We start from the raw sequence: 26,345 nt of genomic DNA, 5'->3' as shown, positions 1-26,345 counted from the left end.
CTGTCAGTGTGCCTTTTCAAATTTTTTTAGCATTCTTTTTATATCCACTTTTTCCATTTCAAAAGTCTCTAAGGCTGTGGTAGTTTCATTAGTGGAGACATCCTTCCTGTGTAAATCCAAGTATCTCAGAAGGGAAGAGGATGGGAGGAGAAGTTGTCTTCCTTTTTAAACCCACCAATAATCTAGACTGCTTTCACATGGAAGGGGTGCTAATCAGTAATTTCTCACATTTGCTAGTGAATAAGCCACCTCGGGGAAAATTGCTAGAGGTGTAGAACACAGGTCACTTGCGGGGCCCAGAAGTGAGTTATTGGTTTGGAATGGAAGTTGTGAAAGTTGAAGACGCTAAACAGCTACTTGGATCATTTGCCTCAGATTCTGATCACCCATCTTGTCAGCAAAGGCCACAGCTCGCTGAGGGTACTGTGGTTTCCTCATTATTTGGAAAAGACCTGAGCTTGCCATTGCTAAGCTAAGTTGAACTATTTCACTTGGCCTTATTTTTCTGGGTATTTTATTTCTTAAAACTTAGCACCAGCTGAGCTTGATCGCTCACGCCTATAATCCTAGCAACTTGAGAGACTAAAGCTGGAGGATAACTTGAGGCCAGGAGTTCAAGATCAGCCTGGGTGACACAGCAAGACCTCATCCTTAAAAAAAAAAAAAAAAAAAAAAAAAATTAGCCAGCTATGGTCATGTGCACCTGTAATCTCAGCTGCTCTGGAGGCTGTAGTGAGCCTGGAAGGTCGAGACTGCAGTGAGTAATGATCACACCATTGCACTCCAGCAACACAAAATCTAAAAAACAAGTAAAATGAAAAACTTAGCACTTATTTTTATTATGGATGAAAACAAGAAAGGTTTATTGAGGTGCTTGGGAGAAACAGCACAGCCCAGAGGAAAAAAATGGCCCTATTGGTTTCTATCACCCTGATCCTGAATCCCCTGTGACGCACAGGGTTAGTGTTCTCTCTTTATGGCTAACAAGTTTTGCTGACCTAGTAGTATTTAGAAAGGACAAGTAAGGCCCCCAGGCTTAGGAAGCCAGATGCCTGGGGATTTGTAAGGGAGAGTCCTGGGAGCCTTCCCACGTTGCCCACCTGCACAGAGCTGTGTGCCCTTAAGCAAGTCACTTCACTCACTGAATCCTTCTTTCTGCATTAACTGGAGGATGATTGACACCCAGCTGTCTTCCTAATACCACCACCCATCCATTGACCAGACACTGTCTTGAGAATCAAATGAGGGACAGCAGAAAAGGTTTTTTTAAAGACTTATACCTATGCTACAGAATAGTATTAAATAAACCAAAAACACACACACACACATTTAAGAGGGAGTGGAGGGTGTTTCAGGCATATTAACTGCCCCAGGGACTGACAATGAGGACAGAAAGTCCCTATAAACCAAGGTCCAGGGCTGTCCTGTGTTAGCAGAGCCCTTGAAAAAGCTACCACAGGTCCCAACCATCTATTTAAGAACAAAGGGGAAAATGCAACCCGGAAAACCAGAGAGAAGAGAAAAAATAAATAAATAAGAAACCAGGAGTACTGGTGCTTCTGAGGGCAGGCAGAGAGCACAGCCTTAGCCCTGGGGCTTTGACGACATCAGTACTGGCCAGAAAGGGGCTCAGCACATCTCCCTGCCCTTCCCACGGGTTCCAACCCCGCAGCTGCTCACCGCCAGCAGGGCCAGCACCTGAGTCACCCACTTGTCAACGCCCTGGATTTCCCTTGGACTCCTCGCCCGCCGGGGCTGCCAGATGATGAGATCATAGCACTTGACAAAACCTTCTCTTTCAAAAGCACTTTTATCCAAATGATTAAAAAAAAAAAAGAATTTAACAGGCATTATCATACTGGCTGCCCCATTTTCGGCAAGGCCCACAGCCTGAATACACTAAGGTGTATTCAGGTTTGAATACACCTTATTTTTTAGGGCAGTCTTAGGTTCATAGCAAAATTGGGCAGAAAGTACGGAGATCTCATAGACCCCTTGTTTTGCCAACACGCACAGCCCCATCCACTATCCGCATCCCCACATTCTGCACCAGAGTGGTACATTGGTTACAATCCATAAGCTTAGATTGACAGAGGATTCTCCCCCAAAGTCCATAGTCCATATTAGGGCTCACCCTTAGTGTTGTACATCCTATGACATATTCAGTTTTCAAGGAGAGAAACAGGCAACGAGAGTTCAGAAATGCACACCCTCTCAGTAAAGCAAGGACTCCACCCTCCCCAACCAGGACAGCCTTCTCTCTGTCCTTAGTGTGACGCTCTTCTTCTTCAACCATAAAGCAAGGGAACACTTGATAAGTATCAACACGTGGAGAAAGTTTTTTCTAAAGCAGAATCATCTAAACTAGTGCTTCTCAAACTTTTACTTGAGCCGGGCGCGGTGGCTCAAGCCTGTAATCCCAGCACTTTGGGAGGCCGAGACGGGCGGATCACGAGGTCAGGAGATCGAGACCATCCTGGCTAACACAATGAAACCCCGTCTCTACTAAAAATACAAAAAAATTAGCCGGGCATGGTGGCGGCGCCTGTAGTCCCAGCTACTTGGGAGGCTGAGGCAGGAGAATGGCGGGAACCCGGGAGGCGGAGCTTGCAGTGAGCCGAGATCGCGCCACTGCACTCCAGCCTGGGCGACAGAGCGAGACTCCGCCTCAAAAAAAAAAAAAAAAAAAAAACTTTTACTTGAATACAAATCCCTTGAAAGTCTTGTTAAATCCAGATTTGGCTTGAATAGGTCTGGGATGGAGGCCTGAGCTGCTCCAACAAGCTCCCAGGGGATGCTCACGCTGCAGGTGATCAGACCGTATTTTGAGGAGCAAGGCTCCATTTTAAAGGAGTGCCACAGGGAGTGGGAGCTTTCAAGTAAGTGGATTGGGTCAAATCATATCTCTGCCAATGGCTGGATCTAAAACAACCTGATGATCAAACCTACCTTGCAGGACTCAAGAGGGCAATGAATGCAAAGTTCAGTTCTGAGCTGGCACTCAATGACCTGAGCGTAACTATTATTATTGTCCTTTTTGCTTATTATTATTATTATTTAGGCAGAGTCTCTCTTGCCCAGGCTGGAGTGCAGTGGTGTGATCTTGGCTCACTGCAGCCTCCACCTCCCGGGTTCCAGCAATTCTCATGCCTCAGCCTCCCCAGTGGCTGGGATTACAGGCATGCGCCACCACGCCCAGCTAATTTTTGTATTTTTAGTAGAGATAGGGTTTTGCCATGTTGGCCAGACTGGTCTTCAACTCCTGACCTCAAGTGATCCACCCACCTTGGCCTGCCAAAGTGCTGAGATTACAGGCATGAGCCACCACACCTGGCCTGTTACTATGATTATTATCACTCTTCTTTACTCTTCTTGTTGTTTTTGTACTTGCCCAGGTGGGAGTACAGTGGCACAATCAAGGCTCACTGAAGTCTCAACCTCCCAGGCTCAAGTGATCCTCCCCCTTCAACCTTCTGAGTAGGTGGGACTACAGGTGTGTGCCACGATGCAGGGCTAGTTTTTTTAAATTTTTTGTGGAGACAGGATCTCCCTATATTGCCCACTTTAGTCTCAAACTCCTGGCCTTAAGTGATCCTCCCACCTCAGCCTCCCAAAGTCCTGGGATTACAGCTGTGACCACCATGCCCAGCTTCATTATTTTTTTTACATCTGATTTCGATCAATTTTCCTTTGCCCATCTTTGTCTCAAAAAGCATATTATCTACTTTTGGATAATCTTACATTAAATTTTAATTAATTTGACATATTCTTACAAAGAACACCTCATAAAACCAGATTAGCTTGTAAGGTCTAGGCTACGAAATTAAAAAAAAAAAAAATAGATTAGCATATGAGTTCATTGAATCATGTAGACCAAAATTTTAAATACATCCAAAATGTTTTCTTTCACCCTGCTTTTGAGGAAAATCAAAAGGCAGCGTTCTCCCCCTGCTTCTCATCTCCTCCCTCAAGGCCCTAATCTGTACTTCAGCCTTTCCTGTCTGGCCTCACATGCGTTCACTTCAATAACATCATGTTAGATCTGGACAGAACCTTCAGAGGTCCCAGCCCATCTTCCTCATTTTAATATGAAAACTGAGGCCCAGGAAGATTAGGTGATTTGCCCAAAGTGGCAGTTATGTTTTCTTGGAGCCAGGAAAAGTTAGGTTTATATCATTTTCTTTAAGAGAGGTTTGCACATAATGAAAGACAACTTTCATATACATGGGGGAGTGTGGGGGGAAGAAAGATGTAGAACCACACACCCCTAAATCATGTGTAGACAGAAAGACAACCCTCTAGATTAGTGGTTTCCAGAATGTGGGATTACACAAGCCAGAAAAAAAGAAAGAATTTTTAGTTGAAGATTTTACCAACTTCTGACTTTGTCAAGAGAGAATTTTTTTTTTTTTTTTTTGTAATTACAATTCACTAGACCATCATCCTGTACAAGAAAACCTAATAGCAAAAAGAGAGAGACAGTAAATGGGCATAATCCCAGAATAAAAGGCATTCTTATAGCTTTATGAGAAGCTGAATTATATCTCCTTATTTTTCTCATTTTATTATAAACCAGCAATCAGAAGTGATCCCTTGTTCTTAACCTACTTTGCATTACACATGCCTTTGAGAATCTGATGAAAGCAATAAACATTTCCCCAGAAAAATGCACAGACCTACATACATACAAAATATTATCTCACACCAATCAGAATGGTTATTAATAAACAGGCAGAAAATAACAGACGCTGGTGAGGTTGCAGAGAAAAGGGAACACTTATACACTGTTGATGGGAGTGTAAATTAGTTCAACCATTGTGGAAAATGGTATCATCAATTCCTGAAAAAGCGAAAAACAGAACTACCATTCAACCCAGCAATCCCATTACTGGGTATACACCCAGAGGAATATAAACCATTCTACCATAAAGAGACATGCACGCATATGTTCATTGCAGCACTATTCACAATAGCAAAGACATGGAATCAACCTAAATGCCCATCAATGACAGACTAGATAAAGGAAATGTGGGACATAAACACCATGGAATACTATGCAGCCATAAAGAAGAACAAGATTATGTCCTTTGCAGGGACATGGATGGAGTTGGAGGCCATTATCCTTAGCAAGCTAATATAGGAACAGAAAACCAAATACTGCATGTTCTGACTTATAAGTGGAAGCTAAATGATGAGAACACATGAACATAAAGAGGGGAACAACAGACACTGGGGTGTCTGAGAGGGAGGAGGGAGAGGAGCAGAAAAAAATAACTATTGGGTACTAGGCCTAGTACCCGAGTGATGAAATGATCTATACAACGAACCCCCATGACATGAGTTTATCTACGTAACAAACCTGCACATGTACCCCTGAACCCAAAATAAAACTTTAAAAATTGTATGTAATAAAAAATTTTACAAGTAAGTCCACACATTTGCAGGCCCGAGGTCAAGATCGCCTGCTGTTAGCTGATGACTTAGTCTCTGCCTGACCAGTGACTTCACCCTCTGGTCATCCTTAATTGTTCTGAGGTCCTGTGCAAGCTATAAAAGACTCAGAATCTAGCTGAGGCAACAGAGCAAGACCCCATCTCTATTTAAAAAAAAAGAAGAAGAAGAAGAAAAAAGTTAAAAAGTTAAAAATAAGAAAAATAAGCTAGGCATGGTGGCATGAACCTGTGTCTCAACTACTCTGGAGGCTGAGATGAGAATACATCACTTGAATCCAGGAGTTTCAGGCTTTAGTGAGCTATGATTGCGCCACTGCACTCCAGCCTGGGCAACACAGCGGGACCCTGTCTCTAGGGGGAAAAAAATAAAAAGACTCAGAAAAAGGTCCCACATTCAGGGCCTGAAGCTCTCAGGATTAATCTTCTGTAAAGTGGCACGAATCTTCATAAACAAGATTAAGAAGGAGCTTCTTCTCCTTTGCCCAGACCTTGACCATCAGTGATATTGCCAAATCCAAAAAGATCCCCCAAAGCCCCAAGCCCAGAAGCTCATCTGGGTTCAAGACCAAAAAGCTCCACCTGGTGGTGTCAGATCGTGAGAATTCTGGGCAGTAAGCCCGGGAAGAGGGAGGGCTGCTCTGAAACCGGGCCAAGGGAGACAGTTCATCGGATCTCACACGGTTCCTCTCCAGGCCCCGCCAAAGAGACAGGAAAAGGTAGCCGAGATGAAAGTTGGCTCAAGTCCAGCTTAGTGAGCGATGATGTAAAAATGGGGTGGAAGGTACCTAAAACTCCTGGTCCAAAAAAAGCCTGGTGACATCCAGAAAATGATGAGTTGGCAGGTACACACAAACCATGATATGTGTGCATGACAACATGATCGCAGCTTGCTTCTGAGTAACAAGCAAAGATGTAAGATGCTTCTTGACTGTCAGCTGCCGGCAGACACTCAGGACAGCTCAGTAAGGCTTCTCAGCAGCATCTGTCTTAAGACAATCTCGGCCAGGAGAGGTGGCTCACGCCTGTAATCCCAGCACGTTGGGAGGCCAAGGCCGGCATATCGCTTGAGCTCAGGAGTTTGAGACCAACCTGGGCAACGTGGCAAAACCCCATCTCCACAAAAAAAAAAAAAAAAAAAAAATTAGCCAGGCATGGTGGTGCATGCCTGTAGTCCCAACCACTTGGAGGGGATGAAGTGGGAAGATCACTTGAGCCCAGGAAGTTGAGGCTGCAGGGAACCAAGATCACACCACTGCACTTCAGCCTGGGTGACAAAGTGAGAGTGTCTCAGAAAAAAAAAAAAAAGACAATAAAGACAATTTCCATCTACTCCTGCCTGCACCATCCAGCCACCCACCCCAGCTTGTGGTTCCCAAGGTCATCATTCGGAACATAGGAAATCGTTATACAATATCCCTCTGGAAGAGAGGCCAGAGAACGAAGAAGGAAGATCTTCCTGCCTTCAGTGCCTGCATATTAAAGAGAAGAAAATCAAATTTGCAACCTACTGTCCCTTCCTCACCCCCACCGCATAAAATACTGTGGTTTATAGTATACCTTACTGTATATCTGAGCTGTGTTGCAAATGGATGCAGTTGCTCTTTCCTTAAGTCGGTACCGATGCCTGGCTCTAATATCTACAGCATTGAGGAAGAATGGGGTAGGCTAAACAGATGTTATTAACAGGAACAGGTCTCCCTGGGTGCATTCACAACCTTTTTTTGCAGACAAAAGCTGAGGAAAATCCTTAATGGTTTCAGGGCTGGGGGAAGGCAAATGATAGCGCGTTAGGGAAGTAGGGAATCCTTCAAGTCATTAAAACCAATTCTTTTCTCAAGAATGCCAAAAAAGGCGCTAATTTGCCATATTTAAATGTAGATGAAAGGTAAATTCAGACATTTGGCAGTGGATTAGATAGCCGTAGGTACCTGAAAATGGCCCCTTCACTTCAGCCCCACAGGGGTTTTAAGATGTTTTTTTTGTTTGTTTGTTTTGTTTTTTTTTTGAGACGGAGTCTCGCTCTTTCGCCCAGACTGGAGTGCAGTGGCCGGATCTCAGCTCACTGCAAGCTCCGCCTCCTGGGTTCACGCCATTCTCCCGCCTCAGCCTCCCGAGTAGCTGGGACCACAGGCGCCCGCCACCTCGCCCAGCTAATTTTTTGTATTTTTTAGTAGAGACGGGGTTTCACCGTGTTAGCCAGCATGGTCTCGATCTCCTGACCTCGTGATCCGCCCGTCTCGGCCTCCCAAAGTGCTGGGATTACAGGCTTGAGCCACCGCGCCCGGCCTAGTGCTTTATTTCTTAAACTGAGTGGTGAGGACCTGAGGATTTGTGTTCTTTTTGAGACAGGGTCTCACTCTGTTGCCCAGGCTGGAGTGCAGTGGCACAATCATGGCTCACAGCAGCCTTGAACTCCTGGGCTCAAGGGATTCTCCCACCTCAGCCTCCCAAGTAGCTGGGACTACAGGCGTACGCCACCATGCCCAGCTAGTTTTTGTATTTTTTGTAGAGACAAGGTTTTGCCATGTTGGCCAGGCTGCATTATTATTCTTTAAATTGTACATATGTAAGATATATCTTCTGCTTTGTTTGTATGTCTCATTAAAATAAAAATATTTAATTTAAAAAGTCTCCATTCCCATTGCCATCTCTACTCCAAGTTAGTAGGACAAGCCTTCTGGATCAGATTTGAAAGTGTGACCTCTTTTGGCCAGGCGTGGTGGCTCATGCCTGTAATCCCAGCACTTTTGGAGGCCTAGGCAGGTGGATCACGATGTCAAGAGATCGAGACCATCCTGGCCAACATGGTGAAACCCCATCTCTACTAAAAATACAAAAATTAGCCGGGCATGGTGGCACCCGCCTGTAATCCCAGCTACTCTGGAGGCTGAGGCAGGAGAATCCCTTGAACCTGGGAGGCGGAGGTTGCAGTGAGCTGAGATCATGCCACTGCACTCCAGCCTGGGACAGAGTGAGACTCCGTCACAAAAAAAAAAAAAAAAAAAAAAGTGTGCCTCTTCTTGTCTCTGTCTCTTTAGGTCTCTTCCTCTGCGTTTCTTTCCTTTGTTTGGCTTCCTGTTTCCTGACCCTGCTGGAATGTGAGCAGCAAACCTCCAAGAACACAATCTGTGAACAGTTCTCACCTGCCACAGGACTTAGGCCTGCCTCAGCCTCGGTGTGTTCCGGAGTGAGGCTGGCCAGAGACTCCCTTCCCTCGATGGCCCGAAGTGGAGACAGACGAGATGAACAGAGCAGAGCCATCCCTCCCTGGGACCCAGCACCAGAGGCCTGGGTCACAGACACGAAGCTGTTTGACTCCGTTTCAAGAGCCCAAGGACAGTCAACAAATGACAATCTCTTCTAGCCCTGCCCAGCACTAAAAGGGGTGACAAGGAGCAGGTTCTCCAGAAATAGCCTGCTCGAGTTCTCTGTAGTGCTTGCTTGCCTTTTTTTTTTTTTTTTTGAGATGGAACCTCGCTCTGTTGCCCAGGCTGGAGTGCAGGGGCACGATCTCGGCTCAGTGCAACCTCCGCCTCCTGGGTTCAAGCAATTTCCGGCTAATTATTGTATTTTTAGTAGAGACGGGGTTTCACCATGTTGGCCAGGCTGGTCTTGCACTCCTGACCTGAAGTGATCCGCCCACCTCGGCCTCCCAAAGTGCTAGGATTACAGGCATGAGCCACCACATGCAGCCTGCTCTCTTTTTCATTCTCTCTTCTCTTAACACAAATGTCAGCGATCAGTTCTAAAAGCTGCTTGGGCTTGATAGGTAAGGAAGCATCTGGTGCAGGGGAAAGGCCCCAAGTGAGGCAAAAAACGAACTCACCTTCCACTCTGGAAAAGAAGAGCAGGAACCCGAGACCCCCAGCCCTTGGTTAAAATCAGCCCTGCTGGAAACAGCTTTGTTGAGTCCACGCGAAAGTGGAGCTGAGACACGGCTGTGTGAGCTCAGCTGGTGTGGAGGAATCCACTTGGAGAAGATGAGGCTAAGGGCATGCATGCCACCAAGTGCCAACTGCAGGTATTTGGGGAGTATCAATTAAAATAGCACACAGAGGCCAGGCACGGTGGCTTATGTCTGTAATCTCAGCATTTTGGGAGGCTGAGGTGGGAGGGTCCCTTGAGTCCAGGAGTTTGAGACCAGCCCGGGCTACATAGCAAGATCCCGTCTCTACAAAAAAATTAAAAATTAGCTGGACATCATGATGCACATCTGTAGTCCCAGCTACTTGGGAGGATGAGATGGGAGGATGGTTTGCACCAGGGAGGTCAAGGCTGCAGTGAGCCTTAATCACATCACTGCACTCCAGCCTGGATGACAGAGCAAGACACTGTTTCACAAAGTAATAATCATAAAATAAAAGAGGGCACACATCTTGAGGACCTCCCTATGTCATGGGCAAAAAAATAAATAGATAAAAGAAAAGAGAATGTAGATGGTAGTAAAGTAACCTCCAGCCAGCCATAATTGAAGGAAAGATACGTTATAGAACCCATCTTCTTTGAAATGCAAAGTAGTTTAAAGAAACTGGTTAATGGTGATTAACAGCCATTGAGGGTTTGAATGAAACCCAGTGAAATGACAGAGTGAGTACTTTCTGCTCCAGCACAAATGATGTTGTAAAAAGGATGGTCAGACCCTCCCTTGGGCTCACCGCTGCTGGAGGGCGGGGGTGGATCAGTCTCACTTCCTGAGCAACACAGCCACCTCCTCTGCTGTCTTCTCCTCTTTAAGTTTATTTATTCATTCATTCAAATCAGAGATGGGGTCTCTCTCCGATGCCCAGACCAGCCTTGAACTCCTGGGCTCAAGCAATCCTCCTGCCTTACCCTCCCAAGTGTCTGGGATTACAGACGTGAGCCACCACACTGGGCTTGCAATTTTTTGTTTGTTTGTTTTGTTGTGGTGATGGTGGTGGTGCTTTTTTTGTTTGTTTTGTTGTTGTTGTTGTTGTTTTGTTTGTTTTGTTTTGAGACGGAGTCTCGCTCTGTTGCCAAGGCTGGAGTGCAATGGCACGATCTCGGCTCACTGCAACCTCTGCCTCCTGGGTTCCAGCAATTCTCCTGCTTCAGCTTCCCGAGTTGCTGGGTTTACAGTGCCTGCCACCACGCCCGGCTAATTGTATTTTTAGTAGAGACAGGGTTTCACCATGCTGGCCAGGCTGGTCTCGAACTCTCAACCTCAGGAGATCCGCCTGCCTCGGCCTCCCAAAGTACTGAGATTAAAGGCGTGAGCCACTGCGACTGAGCTGCTTTTTTTTAAAACTAAAAAATATTTAATTGACAAATAAAGATTGACTAATTCAAGATGTAGCACATGATGATTTGATGTACGTATACATGATATGATCATGGCCGCAATCAAATCAGCGCCTCCGCCAGCACCCAAGCTGCCGCACGCTGTCTTCTGCAGCCGGAAGAGCTTTTCTCAGCTACCAATAGAGGCCTATTTTGGTTACTTATTTAGAAGTTACCATTATTTCTATCATTGGTGGTATTCTAAGTCTTTTGAAATCAAGTAGCATTTCAATTAATTTTTTCTCAAGATCCAAGATTTGAGGCCTTGGAGAGACAGTGAAAGGGATTAAAACCCCAGATTAACTCACTCAAAGATGTTGATTTCAACCCTAGTAAATTCGTCTCCACTCTGACTCCTCCCAAAGTTGTTCTCAACTGAAGCTTCTATTTTTAATAACTTTCATTGGTAAGATACTTGAGGGGGAAAAAAAAACACAATATTTCCTGTAATGATTCATCACTTCTTCCTGAAAGGGAAGAACTGTTGATTCCTAGAGTACAGGACTGTCTGTTTTAAAAGCAAAGCAAAGCACTTCACGGCCTAACCCTCTTTTGTTGGATGGGACACGCTCAGACAGTGATCACACCCATCTGATGTGATTTTTTTTAAAAAGGCAGTAAGTTTCTTGACATCTCTGGAAGAGAGCCTCTTGCCTCAAACTTCCTAGTGGCATTACAGTGCTCCAGGACTCCACACACAGTCCAAGTTTACCTCATTTTTATTTCAGGTTTACTCTATTAAGCCTTATGCTTGGCAGTTCACATACATGTCATTGAACAACTCTGGGAGATATGCCATTACTCCAATTCTACAGATAAATAAACTGAGTCTCAGAGAAATTAAAAATTATGACCATGGTTGCACAGCTGACAAGTAGAAAAGCCAGGATTTAAGTCCAGGTCTGTATTATTGCAAAGCCTTGGTTCTTTCCAATATACTCTGGAGTCCTCTAAACTACAAGATAGTTAATGGAGAGGGTGGGTCTACCTATCATCACCCAGGAGCTTCTGTAGTGCAAATGTCTTTTTAATGATATATAAATTTTTAAAATACGTTTTAATCCAAAAAAAAAAACCATGTATTGAGCACTCACTAGATGAATGACATCACAGTGATTAAAAAAAAAAAAAAAAGCATCTGGTTAATAAACACATGATGTCAATTTCTTTTCTTTTTTTTTTTTGAGACGGAGTCTCACTGTGTCTCCCAGGCTGGAGTGCAGTAGCGCAATCTCGGCTCACTGCAACCTCTGCCTCCCGGGTTCAAGTGATTCTCCTGCCTCGTCCTCCTAGTAGCTGAAACTACAGGCATGTGCCACCATGCCCAGCTAATTTTTGTATTTTAGTAGAGATGGGGTTTCACCATGTTAGCCAGGTTGGTCTCGAACTCCTGACCTCAGGTGATCCGCCCGCCTCAGCCTCCCAAAGTGCTGGGATTACAGGCGTGAGCCACCATGCCCAGCATTGTCAATTTTTTAACGTTAATGTTGTTTGAAACTATGGAGCCATTTCCAAAAAGGTGAAGCAATCACAAGCTGTAAATTCCTAACAAGTCTCTGCAAAGCTAGTGGTAAAACAAAAGGAGCTGAGAAGCTGTTTAAAAGCAAGAAGGGAACTTAATGTACATCAAGTCCAAATGCCCCTCTTTATAGACAATAAACTGAGGCCCAGAAGCATCCGTGACTTGCCCAGGGTCATACAGTTCAACCATGGCAGAGCTGAGCCCAGAGCCAAGCCGGTGGGAGTGGTCAGCTCCAGGACTTCGGCAGCGCACCCTCTACATAACTTCCCCAAGAACCCTCAGAGAGGCCTCCAGAAATAATATAGAATTCCAATCCTGGGGGAGTTCTAACAGAGATCCCTAAGGACCCTGGCAAGCTTCGTCATCACAATGTCCTCTTCAATAAAGCTCTCTAACTTTGGACTGAGGCCCAGTTGCTAAGGATCAGTGGCCAAGCGTGTGGAGAGTGATAGTTAATTTTATGTGTCAACTTAGCTAGGCTCTGGTGCCTAGTTGTTTGATCAAACACCACAGCTTGGCGCGGTGGCGCAAGCCTGTAATCCCAGCACTTTGGGAGGCTGAGGTGGGAGAATGGCTTGAAGAGTTAGAGACCAGCCTGGGCAACATAACAAGACTGTGTCTCAAAACAAAACAAATTCGGCCAGATGCGGTGGTTCACGCCTGTAAGTAATCCCAGCCGAGGTGGGTGGATCACTTCAGGCCAGGAGTTCGAGACCAGCCTGATCAACATGGTGAAACCCCGTCTCTACTAAAAATTCAAAAAAATTAGCCAGGCATGCTAGTGCACACCTGTAGTCCCAGCTACTTGGGAGGCTGAGGCAGGAGAATCGCTTGAATCTGGGAGGCAGAGGTTGCAGTGAGCCGAGATTCCGCCACTGCACTCCAGCCTGGGTGACACAGCGAGACTCTGTCTCAACAACAGCAACAACAAAATTAGCTGAGCATGGCGGCACAGGCCTGTACTTAGGAGCTACTTAAGAGGCCGAGGCAGAAGATCCTTGAGCCCAGGAATCGAAGGCTACATTGAATTATGGTGGTACTGCTGTACTCCAGCCTGGGCAATGAAGCAAGACCCCAACTTTAAAAAAAAAAAATCAAACATCAGTCTGGATGTCACTGTAAAGGTATTTTTTAGATGGGACTAACACTGAAATCAGTGGACTTGAAGCAGATTGTCCTCCATCATATGAGTGGGCCTCACCCAATCAGTAAAAGGCCCTAAAACAGTAAAGATTAAAGTTTCCCCCAAAAGAAATTCTTTCCTGGCCTGGCCAACATGGTGATATCCCGTCTCTACTAAAAATGCAAAAATCACCCAGGCATGGTGGCAGGTGCCTGTAATCCCAGCTACTCGGGAGGCTGAGGCAGGAGAATCGCTTGAACCTGGGAGGCAGAGGTTGCAGTGAGCTGAGATCAAGCCACTGCACTCCAGCCTTGTGACAGAGTGAGACTCAGTCTCCAAAAAAAAAAAAAAAAAAAAAGAGGTTATTTTAAAGACTGCATCATAAAAACCCTGCCTGTGGGCCGGGCGTGGTGGCTCACGCCTGTAATCCCAGCACTCTGGGAGGCCGAGGCATGTGGATCACGAGGTCAAGAGATCCAGAGACCATCCTGGCTAACATGGTGAAACTCCGTTTCTACTGAAAGATACCAAAAAAAAAAAAAATTAGCCAGGCCTGGTGGCAGGCACTTGTAGTCCCAGCTACTTGGGAGGCTGAGGCGGGAGAATGGCGTGAACCCGGGAGGCGGAGCTTGCAGTGAGCTGAGATCGCACCACTGCACTCTAGCCTGGGCGACAGAGCGAGACTCGGTCTCAAAAAAAAAAAACAAAAAATAAAACCCTGCCTGCATTTCCAGACTCCTGCCCTGTGGAATTCAGACTCAAGACCAACATCAGCTCTCACCTGAGTCACCAGCTCACTGGCCTGCTCTACAGATTTCAGACTTGCCAGCCCTCACAATCACATGAGCCAATTCCTTAAACCAACTCTCTTTCTCTGTCACGCTGTCTCTCTCTCTCTATATATATATATATATATGTAAAATAGGATATATATAAAATCCAAAATCGAATATATGGATTATTTATATATATACGTGTGTGTATATATACACATATATATGTGTTTACATATATGGTCTCGGCTCACTACAACCTCCACCTCCGAGATCATATATATATATATATATCCTATTGATTGTTTCCCCAGAAATCCCTAACACAAGGAGCATGAATGAATGGTGTGACTCTAGGCTGAACATGGGAAGTAAAAAGCAGATAAATTAGTGAGTGCCTATCTCGTGAAAGGCACTGTGCTAGCATCATGTCCCGGGGTACAGACTCTGCCCCTACCCTCAAAAAGCGGAAGTTGAATAAGGCTTCAAGGCTGAAGACTGGCAGACGAGGCGGATTATGTCACCCTCCTTTTTGAGATAAGAACATTGCAGCCTTGAGTGGTTCCAGAACTTGTTCAAGCCTCAGAGCTGGTGTGTGGAGCCAAGATTCAAAACCCCATTTGCATGACTCTGAAGGTACAGTGTTTCCACTTCACCACAGCCCTGATTCATCTACGATATCTCAGGAGTCAAAGCGGGAGAAGGCTTCAGGTAAGATGGAGAGGCCCACAATGTCAAATGCTTCCAAGAGGTCAAGGAAAGAAGGTTGGATGGTGCTGGGGGCAGGGGAGAAAAGCTCCATCTGCTGCCCTAATCCAAGATATAAACAACAACTGAAGACTTCCCATGGTCAGTTCCAAAATAAAGGTATCTCTGACCCATTTAGAAAGAAAAGGAGACACCTTCTGAAATTTCTCCTGGAAGGGTTCACCTGGAAATCATACCTAGTGATATCAAAGAGTCAGAAATTTTTTTTAGAGACTCAAGTGATCGGCAAAATGTAAATGGAAGAATAGGGTAAACAAAGCCACAAAGAAGGAAGTCCTGGTAATAGTACAAATAATAGTAAGAATATAAGAAATAATAATAAGAATATAAGAAAATAAGAATATAAGAATATAAGAAAGGCTCACTCCTGTAATCCCAGCACTTTGGGAGGCCTACGTGGATGGATCACCTGAGGTCAGGAGTTTGAGACCAGCCTGGCCAACGTGATGAAACCCCATCTCTATTAATACAAAAATTAGCCAGGCAGTGGTAGCTCATGCCTGTAGTCCCAGCTACTCAGGAGGCTGAGGCAGGAGAACCACATGAACCTGGGAGGTGGAGGTTGCAGTGAGCCGAGATCACGCCAGCCTGGGCAACACAGTGAGACTCCATCTCAAAAAAAAGAATATAAGAATGAAGAGAATGACGAATTACAGAGATGTTAAATATTATTAAATCTATGCCAGTGTATTCCACACAGACCAATTGGTATTTGGTATGTCTTTATAAATTATAAGTAACATGCAACCAGTATTCCCAGGATGATTTTCCATGAATAAGAAGCCCTGCGTTCTTGGTATATGGGTCCTCTGAATTAAGTATAGTGGGTTCACAAAGTGTATTCAAATGGAGTCATCACTGTTTCCTGCCAGCCCAGCTACTGGTCATTGCCCAGCTGATTAGAGCCAGAGGTCTTCCCTCTGCCAGATTCAACAAGAGGAAGCATGAAGAATGCAGTCTCTTATTTACAAGCTGTGAAGCCTGCAAAAACTTTGCCGAGTGTGTCTGTCCATTTGGTGATAACTGACCTCCAGTGGCTCAAAAAGGGCGGTTGTTTGGATTAGCAAGTGTAGGTGTCTGCCCTGATTTTCTGCTCTCGCAATGCTTCCATTTACTTCAGCAAATGTGGCCTGGTGATTCATTGGAGACCAATGGTCATGTGGGCTACTTCCTGGAGGGAACTCAGAGGTGGTGTTTGGAGACACATGCAATCTTTGAAAAACCATATTGGCCCAAGTCTCAGTATCTTGTTAATTCCTAAACCGATTAATGAAGCATTACTCAGAGTAAAAAGAAGTTATAGCGTCTGCCAAAGTCCAAGCTTTCGCTCACAGTGTTTGGTTCTCGCATTTCCTTCAGGGACCTGTCAGCCTAGCCCAGAGCACCAAGGTCATGGATCCCCAAGCCTGGAAACCCACGCCCTATACTGACCAGCCACAACCCACCCTCTCTGAGACTCAGTTTCCTCAGCTGGACCTCAGTCAAGTCTCTTACATCTCTCAAGTTATATGAATTGATGATTTAAGTGAATAAATGCAGTGTGAGGTATCTAGATTTCCTTAATCAGACAACACCATGAAAAGTGTTTCCACCAACACCTGAACCACCAGCAGTACAAATAGAAACTGCTTATTCCCTCAGAAAACACATGAGAATCAACTGAAAAAAATATGAGAATTTTAAATGGTTCTGGGAAAGAGGCTTACTACACTCTTAATGAACATGACAATCCATTAGAATAGTTAAACTAACATCAGAAAGTATTGAACACCTAAGAATACACTTAACCAGAAACATGCACAAGATCTATAGGAAGAAAAGGTTAAAATGCTTATGAGGGACACAGAAAAAAATTTTAACAAACAAAAAGACCTACTTCATCTTGGACAGGAAGACTTAACAAAATTAAGATATATTAATTCTCCCTAAGCTAATCTAAAATTTTAATACCATTCCAATAAAAATACCAACAGGATTTTTTTTGAAATGGAAAAAGCTGATTCTAAAATTTGTATGGAAAAATAAGTGAGCAAGAATACTGATCAAATTCTTATTTAAAAGATAAGATTAATGAAAAGGAGCTAGCTTTCTAAATAGCAAAATACATGCAAAGTATAGTCATGCACCACACAATGACATTTTGGTCAAAAATGGACTGCATATATATGAAAGTGGTCCCATAAGATGATACTACTGTATTTGTGTTGTATATTATCTAAGTCTGGATGTGTTTAGATACATAAATACTTACCATTGTGTTACAATTGCATACATTATTCAGTAGAGTCACATGCTGTACAAGTTTGTAGCCTAGGTGCCATAGGCTATATCATTATAGCCTAGGTACGTGGTAGGCTAAACCATCTAAATTTATGTAACCACACTCTATGATGTTTACACAATGATGAAATTGCCTGATATATTTCTCAGAAAGTATTCTTGTCGTTAAGTGAGGCATGCTTATATAATAATCAAAGAAATATGTATAAGATTGATACATACATAAACATATCATTGGTACAAAATAGAAAACCCAGAAATAGACCCAAATATATATGTAAATTTGTATTAAACATATATCCACATAAGAATTTATAAAAGAATACATATACATATGAGAATTTATATAATTTTAACTTTCTAATTTCAATCAGTGAGAGGGAGATGGATTATTCAGGAAATGATGCTGTGACAATAAGGCTGCCATTTGGACAAATGTTGAATATATACTCTACATGTTACAACAATCAACAACAAAAGTTCCAGATTAAAAAAACAATGCAAACCTGAAAAATAAAGCTATAAAAATACTAGAAGAAAACACAGGATTTTTAAAAAATCATCTTAATGGTGGGGAAGGCCTTCCTAATATTATATAAAACTCCAAAGCCATAAAAGAAAAGACCAATAAATTGAATTACTTTTTAGAAGAAAAGATCATCATGCCTTTTTAAAAAGTATAAACAAAGTAAAACAAAAAAAAAAAAGAAAAAATATACATATATTTATGTCAAGTATATTTCAGACACAGGGCTGCTTTCCTTAACATGCGAAGAACTTCTCAAATCAATGAGACTGATAATCCAACAGAAAAAAATAAGTAAAGAAAATGTATAGAGATGGGCAAAAAGTTCACATAAAAGGAATTACACATGGCTCCTAATCAAAGGAAAAGATGTTTGACTTCACTCACAATAAGATGAATGCAAAACAAAACTCAGAGAATCAAGACTGACAAGATCAGAATGTTTGACATCAGACTTGTGTGACCAAGAAAAACACTCCTGTCCATTGCTGGTGGGAGTACAAATTGGGGAAACCTCTGTGAGAGCAATTTGGCAATATCTATCAAAATGAAAAGTAGATACCCTTGAGTCAGTAATGCTACTTCCATAAATTCATTTTACAGATATATTTGCACCTGCGTGAAATGACGCAGATAGCGGATATTAATTGCAGCATTACTTGAAAAACCAAAGTCTGGAAACAAATGCACTTAAATATGGTGCTGATTAAATAATGACCTACCCAATATACTAAGTGAAGAAAGCAAAATGCAAAGCAATGTGTATAGTGCGCTACCCTATGTGTCAAAAAATTGGAATATATTGTGTGTGCATCCCTAGTCAATGCATACAATCTATGCAAGGAATAAGAAGTTATGGCTAGGCACGGTAGCTCACGCCTGTAATCCCAGCACTTTGGGAGGCCCAGCCGGCAGGCCACCCAGGAGTTCAAGACCAGCCTGACCAACATGGAGAAGCCCCATCTCTACTAAAAATACAAAAATTAGCTGGGTGTGGTGCACTCGCCTGTAGTCCTAGCTACTGGGGAGGCCGAGGCAGGAGAATCACTTGAACCTGGGAAGTGGAGGTTGCAGTGAGCCAAAATCATGCCACTGCACTCCAGTCTGGGTGACTGAGGGAGACCCTAGAAGAAAAAAAAAAAAAAAAAAAGGAAGGAAGGAAGGAATGAAGGAAGAAAGAAAGGAAGGAAGGAAATGAAAGAAAGGAAGAAGAAGGAGGAGGAGGAGAAAAAGAAAAGAAAAAAGAAAAGAAAAGAAAAGACGGAGGGAGGGAGGGAAAGAAAGGAAGGAAGAAAGGAAGAAAGAGAAAAAGAGGTAACATCTGAGAAAGGAACTGACTGACTGAGGTAGAGGGGTGAAAAGGACAATTTTTTTAGTACATTCTAACTTATAACTTTGTGATTTTGTACTAGCCAAGAAATTTTAATGAATGCAAAGGCCAAAATTGCAGCTTCCAAGACGAGGCCTGCAGAATCCAGTTCTCTGGGGAAGTTAAGGACTCTGCCATTTTCACAAGCCCTGTGTGTGATTCTCGTGCGCATGGGAGTTGGAGAACCCCTGACACAGCGCATCCCTGGCAATGTACACTTACCAAAATAATAATAGCAACAATGATGTAAGCAGTAATGAACACTTATTTAAAAAGATAAAGCCCAAGACACCACTGCCAAGATCTTGCGCAAGTTTTCCTGAAAAAATTCTTTGGCACAGCTAAGCACAGAGATTTTACACCACAACAAGGTATTCCTTGTTCCCTCTGGTGTTCAGTTTTAACCACTGTTCATCATTTCACCAGCTTTTTTACACTTTACAAAATGCTTTACCCTAATCTTTTGAGCTAGATAAGAGCATAATAAGCTGCACTTGAAGTTACAAGAAAAGGGGAAGGGACTCACGCCAAAAATAGAACGATACCTCTAAACTTTCCAGCTAACAACTAGGCACTCTCTTGTATGTTCTAAAGAAACAACTAACTGTGAGAAATACACGTTTACTCAGTTTCTTCAACCTAGGCATACCTGTGTTGCAAATGATACTTGTGTATTTCTGGAGAAAGAAAGAGCATAGCCTCCGCTTTCAGACAGCGATGGCTTCCCTGCATGTTCTTCTCTTTCTTCACCTATTCTATTTTTTTATTTTATTTTATTTTATTTTATTTTTTGAGACGGAGTCTCACTCTGTTGCCCAGGCTGGAGTCCAGTGGCAGGATCTCGGCTTACTGCACCCTCTGTCTCCCAGGTTCAAGCAATTCTCCTGCCCCAGCCTCCCAAGTAGCTGGGATTACAGGTGTGTACCACAACGCCTGGCTAATGTTTGTATTTTTAGTAGAGAAAGCGTTTCACCATATTGGCCAGGCTGGTCTTGAACTCCTGACCTCAGGTGATCCACCCACCTCAGCCTCCCAAAATGCTGGGATTACAGGTGTGGGCTGCCATGTCCTTCCTATTTTTTTGCCTTTAAATCAAGATGAAAAGACAACATGATGTAGTGATTAGGAGCATGTGCTCTGGAGCCACACTGCAGGGGCTCGAATCCTAGCTCTGCCACAGTGCAAACTTGGGCAAGTGACTTAACTTCTCTGTGTCTCCGTAGACACATCCCTAAGATGGGAATAGTACCACCCCCTTTACTTGGTATGAAGATGAGATAAATGGGTATATGTGAAGAATTTTGCATAGAAACTGGCACACAGTGCTATATAAATATTTGTTATTCCTATCTCAGACCAGTCTTGGAGCATTAAAGAAATAGAATTCACAAAAGTAAGGGTAAAAACCTGGAAGGGAGTGATGAGACAGAGAGGAAAACTGTAGTAGCCAAAGAGAAGACACAGAAGGCAAACAACAATGAAATGTTGATTGTTTCCAAGAAATAGAAAACCAACTACAAGATATTGAAGCAATGGGCCAAGCAAAGCAAAGCTGTTTTTTCCTTGTTCTGCGGACTGCTCCGATGCCAGACTTTTCCATTTTCCGGTCTGGATTCGTATCACTGTCTCGGTTTCATATGGGGGACCCAGATCAAATAGTTCAGCATTAGGGGGCAGTGGCAGCCCTTACTAAGCCCCTGGGTTCGTGAATATGACTGCAACTCTCACCCTCTAGAGCCTAAGGTTACGGGAGGACTTGGCCTCCAGATATCAGATCTGAGGTGGTGAGGAGACAGGAAGAGAGGAGACTGTAAATCTACCAGCCTCCTTACTCACAGAGGGGCCCTATGAGCCCCTCAAACTCAGCCACAGAGCCGCCATCACCTTGCATACAGTCTACCCCTGGGACTGTGGGATGTAAAAGCAGATAGAAAGGACCTTCTAGACCCCAACTGCCAGATCTTGCCATTTTTTGGCTACTGAGATCCAGAGAGAGCAATCAACTTGCCCCAAAGCTATAGGATATGTAGATGATTATTTTGACCACTGATAACTGAAATATAAGCACTTCTCCTCATTAAACCTTCTTTAATCACTATATTTTAGTCATTTTTAAATGTTCTTTTAAAAGAAAGCCACCAAGCAAAATAAGCATCTCTTGAGCCAAAATAGTGACGTCAACTGTGTAATGGTCACTTCCCTGTGACAGCTACCAGGCGGCAGGGGCAGTGAAGCACCCGTCGTCACGCTGGTTCCCTAGCGCATACTTGGAATATGCTGGAGAATATTCGGAGAAGCATGGGTGCTTGCTCTGACATGAGTCTCAGAGGTGCAGACACGCACCTGCAACATCCTAACTTTCCTTAGAAGCGATTTGGAACTACCAACCACAATATATTTATCCAAAGTCCCTATAAACTAAGACTTTCTGGCATCCTTTAAGTTGAACCAACTGAAAATACCCTTTGACTCTTCTTCTGCCTGTCCTACTGATGTCTGTCACCTTCTCCTGCCTGATCCCAGCCCCACCAGAAGGTCATGAGCAAAGTGGCCTTCTCAGAATGCAGCTGCTAAAGGCTCAGCCACACAGAATCCATCCAAGGGCCTCACGCGGTCAGAGCTGTAGGTACCACATTTTTTCCCACAGACCCTGTTTTGAAAGATTTGGTCTAGCAAGTTTATTAAAATGTTTTCCATTTAAAATAATCAAAGCATATCTGACTGCCAATTAGAGCTCCCAAGCAACAGAAGATAACTAGTATTGCCACACTGACTTGCTAGTATTTCAACCCAGAAACAAAATGCATTTTAGCCAGCTGCAGTGGCTCACGCCTATAATACTAGCAATTTGGGAGGCTGAGGTGGAAGGATCACTTGAGCCCAGAAAGTTGAGGCTGCAAGTGAACTATGATTGTGACACTGCTCTCCAGCCTGGGTGAGACAGCCAGACTCTGTCTCAAAAAAAAAAAAAAAAAAAAGAAAAAAGAAGAAGAGGGTGGTTCCATGGTGTAATGGTTAGCACTCTGGACTCTGAAAAAAGAAGAAAAGAAGAGAAAGAAAGAAAAGAAAGAAAAGAAAGAAAGAAGGAAAGAAGGAAAGAAAGGAAAGAAAGGAAAGAAAGGAAGAAAGAAAGAAAGAAAGAGAAAAAAGCATCTTAATAAGCCAGCGCTGCCTGATTCTGAAAATATTTGCTTCTGCCTGCCACCTTGCTCCCCACTACACTGCTCCAACCTGAACGCACCCTGGAATCTGGCACAGCACTGAAGACTCTTTGGGTTGCCCTCCCAGCAAAGCAGCCAATTTATCTATGATCTGAAATTACATCAAATTTCCAAGGACTGCGAAAAACATTTCCCATGAGCAAGAAGTTAATTTATTTGCACTGGGAAATGAGTGGTTCCCTTTGCTTTCCTGACCCTCCCATAAGCACCAGGAAACAACATTAAGTGACCCTGAAGAGAGACCCCAGACAGAGTCTTCACTTATTTAAGATGGCCTCAAATCAGCCATGTGTGACAGAGGACATAAATTCTACAGTCCACGGTATAGGGCCTGGGGGTTCTTTAAGCTGAGGTGCAGCATCTATCTGAATGCATTCCCTTTTGAGAAATGATTAGGTCGTGTTCAGTTTCACGTGTCATACTTTGGGGGAGGAGTGCTGAAATTGTGTATCTGGAGCAAATTTAACAAACTTCTGCTTTATGCAATCATAGGTAAGAAAGTAATCATTTAAAAGCTCAGATAGTGGAGTTCATTGTGTTAGGACAGGCTATAAGAAGCCCCCTCTTCCTCTGCCCATGGTAATTTATTTCATAAAAACTAGAATTATTTTTAGAATTGGAAGGAGCAATATTTGAGATCATCCCAGAAAAAGGGTCATTTGGAAGCCCCAATAAGAAAAATTCATTTTCCAATCAAACCGTATTAATTTTAACAACTCCCAACCCACCAAAAAGCACTCCAAGTAATGAGAACCATAAAAGGAGAGAGGAAAACAGACATCGGTTCATGGGGCTAATAATTTTCTTCTGTTGTCAGAACAGCCTTGTTCTATTATTAAACAATCAGGTCTCATGCATCCTCCCTCCATTTCTGCAACCCCCTGGATTAGAGGGAGTCTCTCATTTCACTCTTCTTGGCCTTGTTGAAGAAGCACAGGTGACCCATAGGACATCGGATTCTTACAGACCATAAACTGCTGATATTCCAGGTAGTCAGATATTATTCAAAGGACCTGTTGCAAATCATGCCACTGTCTTTCAAAGTCAAGTTAGTACTTAATATGTGCCAGGTATTGTGCTTGGCACTTGGCATGGACTATCTCACTTAATCCTGTGATTTATATACTGTTTGCCTGTATTTTAGATTAGAAAGATGAGCGCTGGATAACTTGCCCAAGGTCACAGAGCTCATCCACTGCCAAGCAGGGACTTGAAGCCTAGTGATCTGCTTGCATACCCAACACTCTTAACCACAGTTCTGGCCCACCTTATGATATCAGGGTGCATGCGGGCCTTACTGAATTCCCCAGAAAAACACACACACACTGGCTATGGACACTGTCCCTCCAAAGAGTAGCATTCACCAGGACTAAGGAAGACATTCCTTCTCTTGAAAGATTCAGACTGAACCCCACAGAATGACTGTAATAAGTGCAAGAAGTAAACAATACTGTACACTCAGGGAGCCACAGTTATATGCCACCATTCTGTATTGTGAAACAGCCTCCTGATTTCCTGAAATCTACTCAACAATGAAGAAAATACAAAGAGGCTGTTGGAATCATTTCTACGTATCTTCTGATAAGGGTAACGTCTGCAACCTCAGGTGAGCTTTGAGACTTCAAGGCACGTTGCAAAAGGAAAAAAGTGAAAGGAAATCGCTCTGTTCTTGGGCCAGAATATATTTCATTCACAAAGAAAAAAAAATCTGAACTTTCTAGAATGTTTTTAACCATTGATCCCAAACAAAATGCTTATCATCTCAAATCTAATACTGGGTCCTTCCCACTTAAAAAAAACTGTCCCCAATGCACATGGAGAGTGGTAACTAACCCCATGGGTCAACTTCAAATAAGCCAAGGTATAAAAGGTATAAAACAGCTCCAAAAAGACTACGCTTTGAAAGGAAGGCCTTAAAGCATTTTGCAAACTTCACATGCACTTGTTTTATATGAGTATCTATAGCCACATACAGCATAAAAAGAAAGCTTTGAAAAGGGAAGGAACTCACTGTACAGAAGACAAAACAATACCCTTTTTATTTTTAAAACTCTGGTGAAATAGGTTTCCATAGGACATCCCATTCAAAAAAAATTAATGTAAACCAACCTGCCTGTGGGTTAGTCACACTATACAGATTTCATCAGAGTGTTTACAGATACCTAGAGTATTTACAAATTCTATCCGTTAGGTAGTAAAGTGTTGTTGCAATTTTTCCAGCACATATTCCACAGTAAAATAAAGGGGGTATATTGGTGTTCTTGTATAAAAATCCTTAACAAATAGAGAAAGGCAATTTTCCTGAGAGAAGATTTGTTCTTGAAATATTTTTCTTTAACAATTGGAAATATAGAAATGGGATGTAGTTGTAAAAGAAGCATAAGAATGTCTAAGTTAACATTTTTCTTTTAAATTATTTTAAGTACCATTAAGTTAAAATGTTTACATTCATTATAAAAAAATGCTGTTAAATCTTATGCAAATGATTTAACACTGATTGCTGCAACGCAAATTGCACTTTTAAAAAAAATTATTGTATACATGGAAGAAAAATATCTTGTTTGCTACCCTGTTTACAAATTCTGACTGACTTCAGATCAGCCACACAATATGAACTTTGAGAAACGTCAGTCACAGTGTATGTTAAAGTTACAATGCAGTCTTGCAAACTGAATAATATTTTTGACAAGAGACCTCATGAACCGACTCAGCCTCCAGAGATGTGTACCAAATGGCCTCAAGTGATCTTCTCCACGAACGCACGTGAAATCTGGATGTGGAAAAGGTATGAAGAAATTCTGGAACAACCAAAATTGATCAGAAGAAGCACATGATTTTGGACAAAATGCAAAATCTTTTTAAAAAAATCTCTCTCAATATTCCTTAGCAGGCAAGGCCCAGGTCCTAGTCCTGGTTTCTGGAAGCGGAGCAGGGTCCGCCCCGGAGGCGGGCGGGCTGGCTGGAGTGGCCCTGGCCAGAGAGGGAGGCAACGCGCCCAGTTGCACCGGCCCTTCCCTTCCATCTTCTCTCACTCTTCAGCAAGCCTCTTGGGGAAAACATCTCTTTCAAAATAAAAGGCACGAGAATCACGTTCTGTCAGCGCAGTCGCCACTGTCTGGACTGCTGCACAAAAGCAGACACGAGTGGAGTGAGGCCCGCGGCGGAGCCCTCCCTGCCTCTTGGCGGCATGGGCTCAGGCCAGGGCCAGGGCGCACCAGGAATCCTGTCGCACGGAGGACGTGACTTCGGCCGGCGAGGCCAGACTGACGCCTATGTAGAGCCCATCTTGACCCGAATATTTGAGCTCGCTGTTCTCGGGATTGGTGCTCTCTCCCGCGCCAGTCATCACCGGGGCACCCGCCTGGCAGAAGAGGGGGACAGAGAGGAGAGACGAGAAGGGGAGAGGCGGTTACCATCCTGCTAGTTAAGAACATGAGAACTAATGAACGGGTCAGTGCAGCCAGGGCCAGAGCTGCTCCTGGGCGGACCCAGGGCAGGGCAAGTGAGGTCGGCATTACTATCCCCTGCCCCCAGCAAGTGGGGGCTTTTCCCTGCATTGCACGCGGTGCCACTGACCTGACCCTGGCCACTCAAGCCTTGGAAACTTTAGAACTCAGGGCAGGAGCCACTGGCAAGATGCAGAGCTGGACAAAAGGAAGGGGAACTGAAGGAATCCTATTTGTCAAAAGTGCCAAGTTCTAAGATCTCTGACGGTGAAACAAACCTCACTGTGTGGGTAAACAGGCATTAATGATGCTCGCACAACCTAATCATTTCCAAAGAGAAACGTGTGCACGTGCACACATACATATACACACACACACACACACACAGCTCTAACAAGGCTTATCCAGTGATGGCAAAGTCTTTTAGACTTTTTAGAAAAGCTACACAGTTCAACGTTCCCTGATAAGTGAGATTTTTTAGCACTGACTTCATGGAAAATAAGCCCGTGCATATACAGGTTTTAAAATCTACCTCATTTACCTTAATTCTTTACAAGAACAGTCCA

At 43.5% G+C, this 26,345-nt stretch overlaps 1 protein-coding gene across 1 annotated transcript in view; it reads right to left on the bottom strand.

Annotated features, from left to right (window-relative positions):
* Positions 1-24,346: 24,346 nt before the first annotated feature.
* Positions 24,347-26,345, bottom strand: part of GATA6 (GATA binding protein 6) — a 32,887-nt gene continuing 30,888 nt past the window's right edge. Inside the window, exon 7 of the mRNA XM_003914229.4 lies at positions 24,347-25,694. Within this exon, the coding sequence (XP_003914278.1) occupies positions 25,527-25,694 (168 nt within the window). The 3' untranslated portion in view covers positions 24,347-25,526. The remainder of the gene's footprint in view (positions 25,695-26,345) is intronic.

Source organism: Papio anubis, chromosome 19, assembly GCF_008728515.1.
Source record: "Papio anubis isolate 15944 chromosome 19, Panubis1.0, whole genome shotgun sequence".
Classification (NCBI taxonomy): Eukaryota; Metazoa; Chordata; class Mammalia; order Primates; family Cercopithecidae; genus Papio; species Papio anubis.
This window is presented reverse-complemented; position numbering and strand designations above follow the sequence as displayed.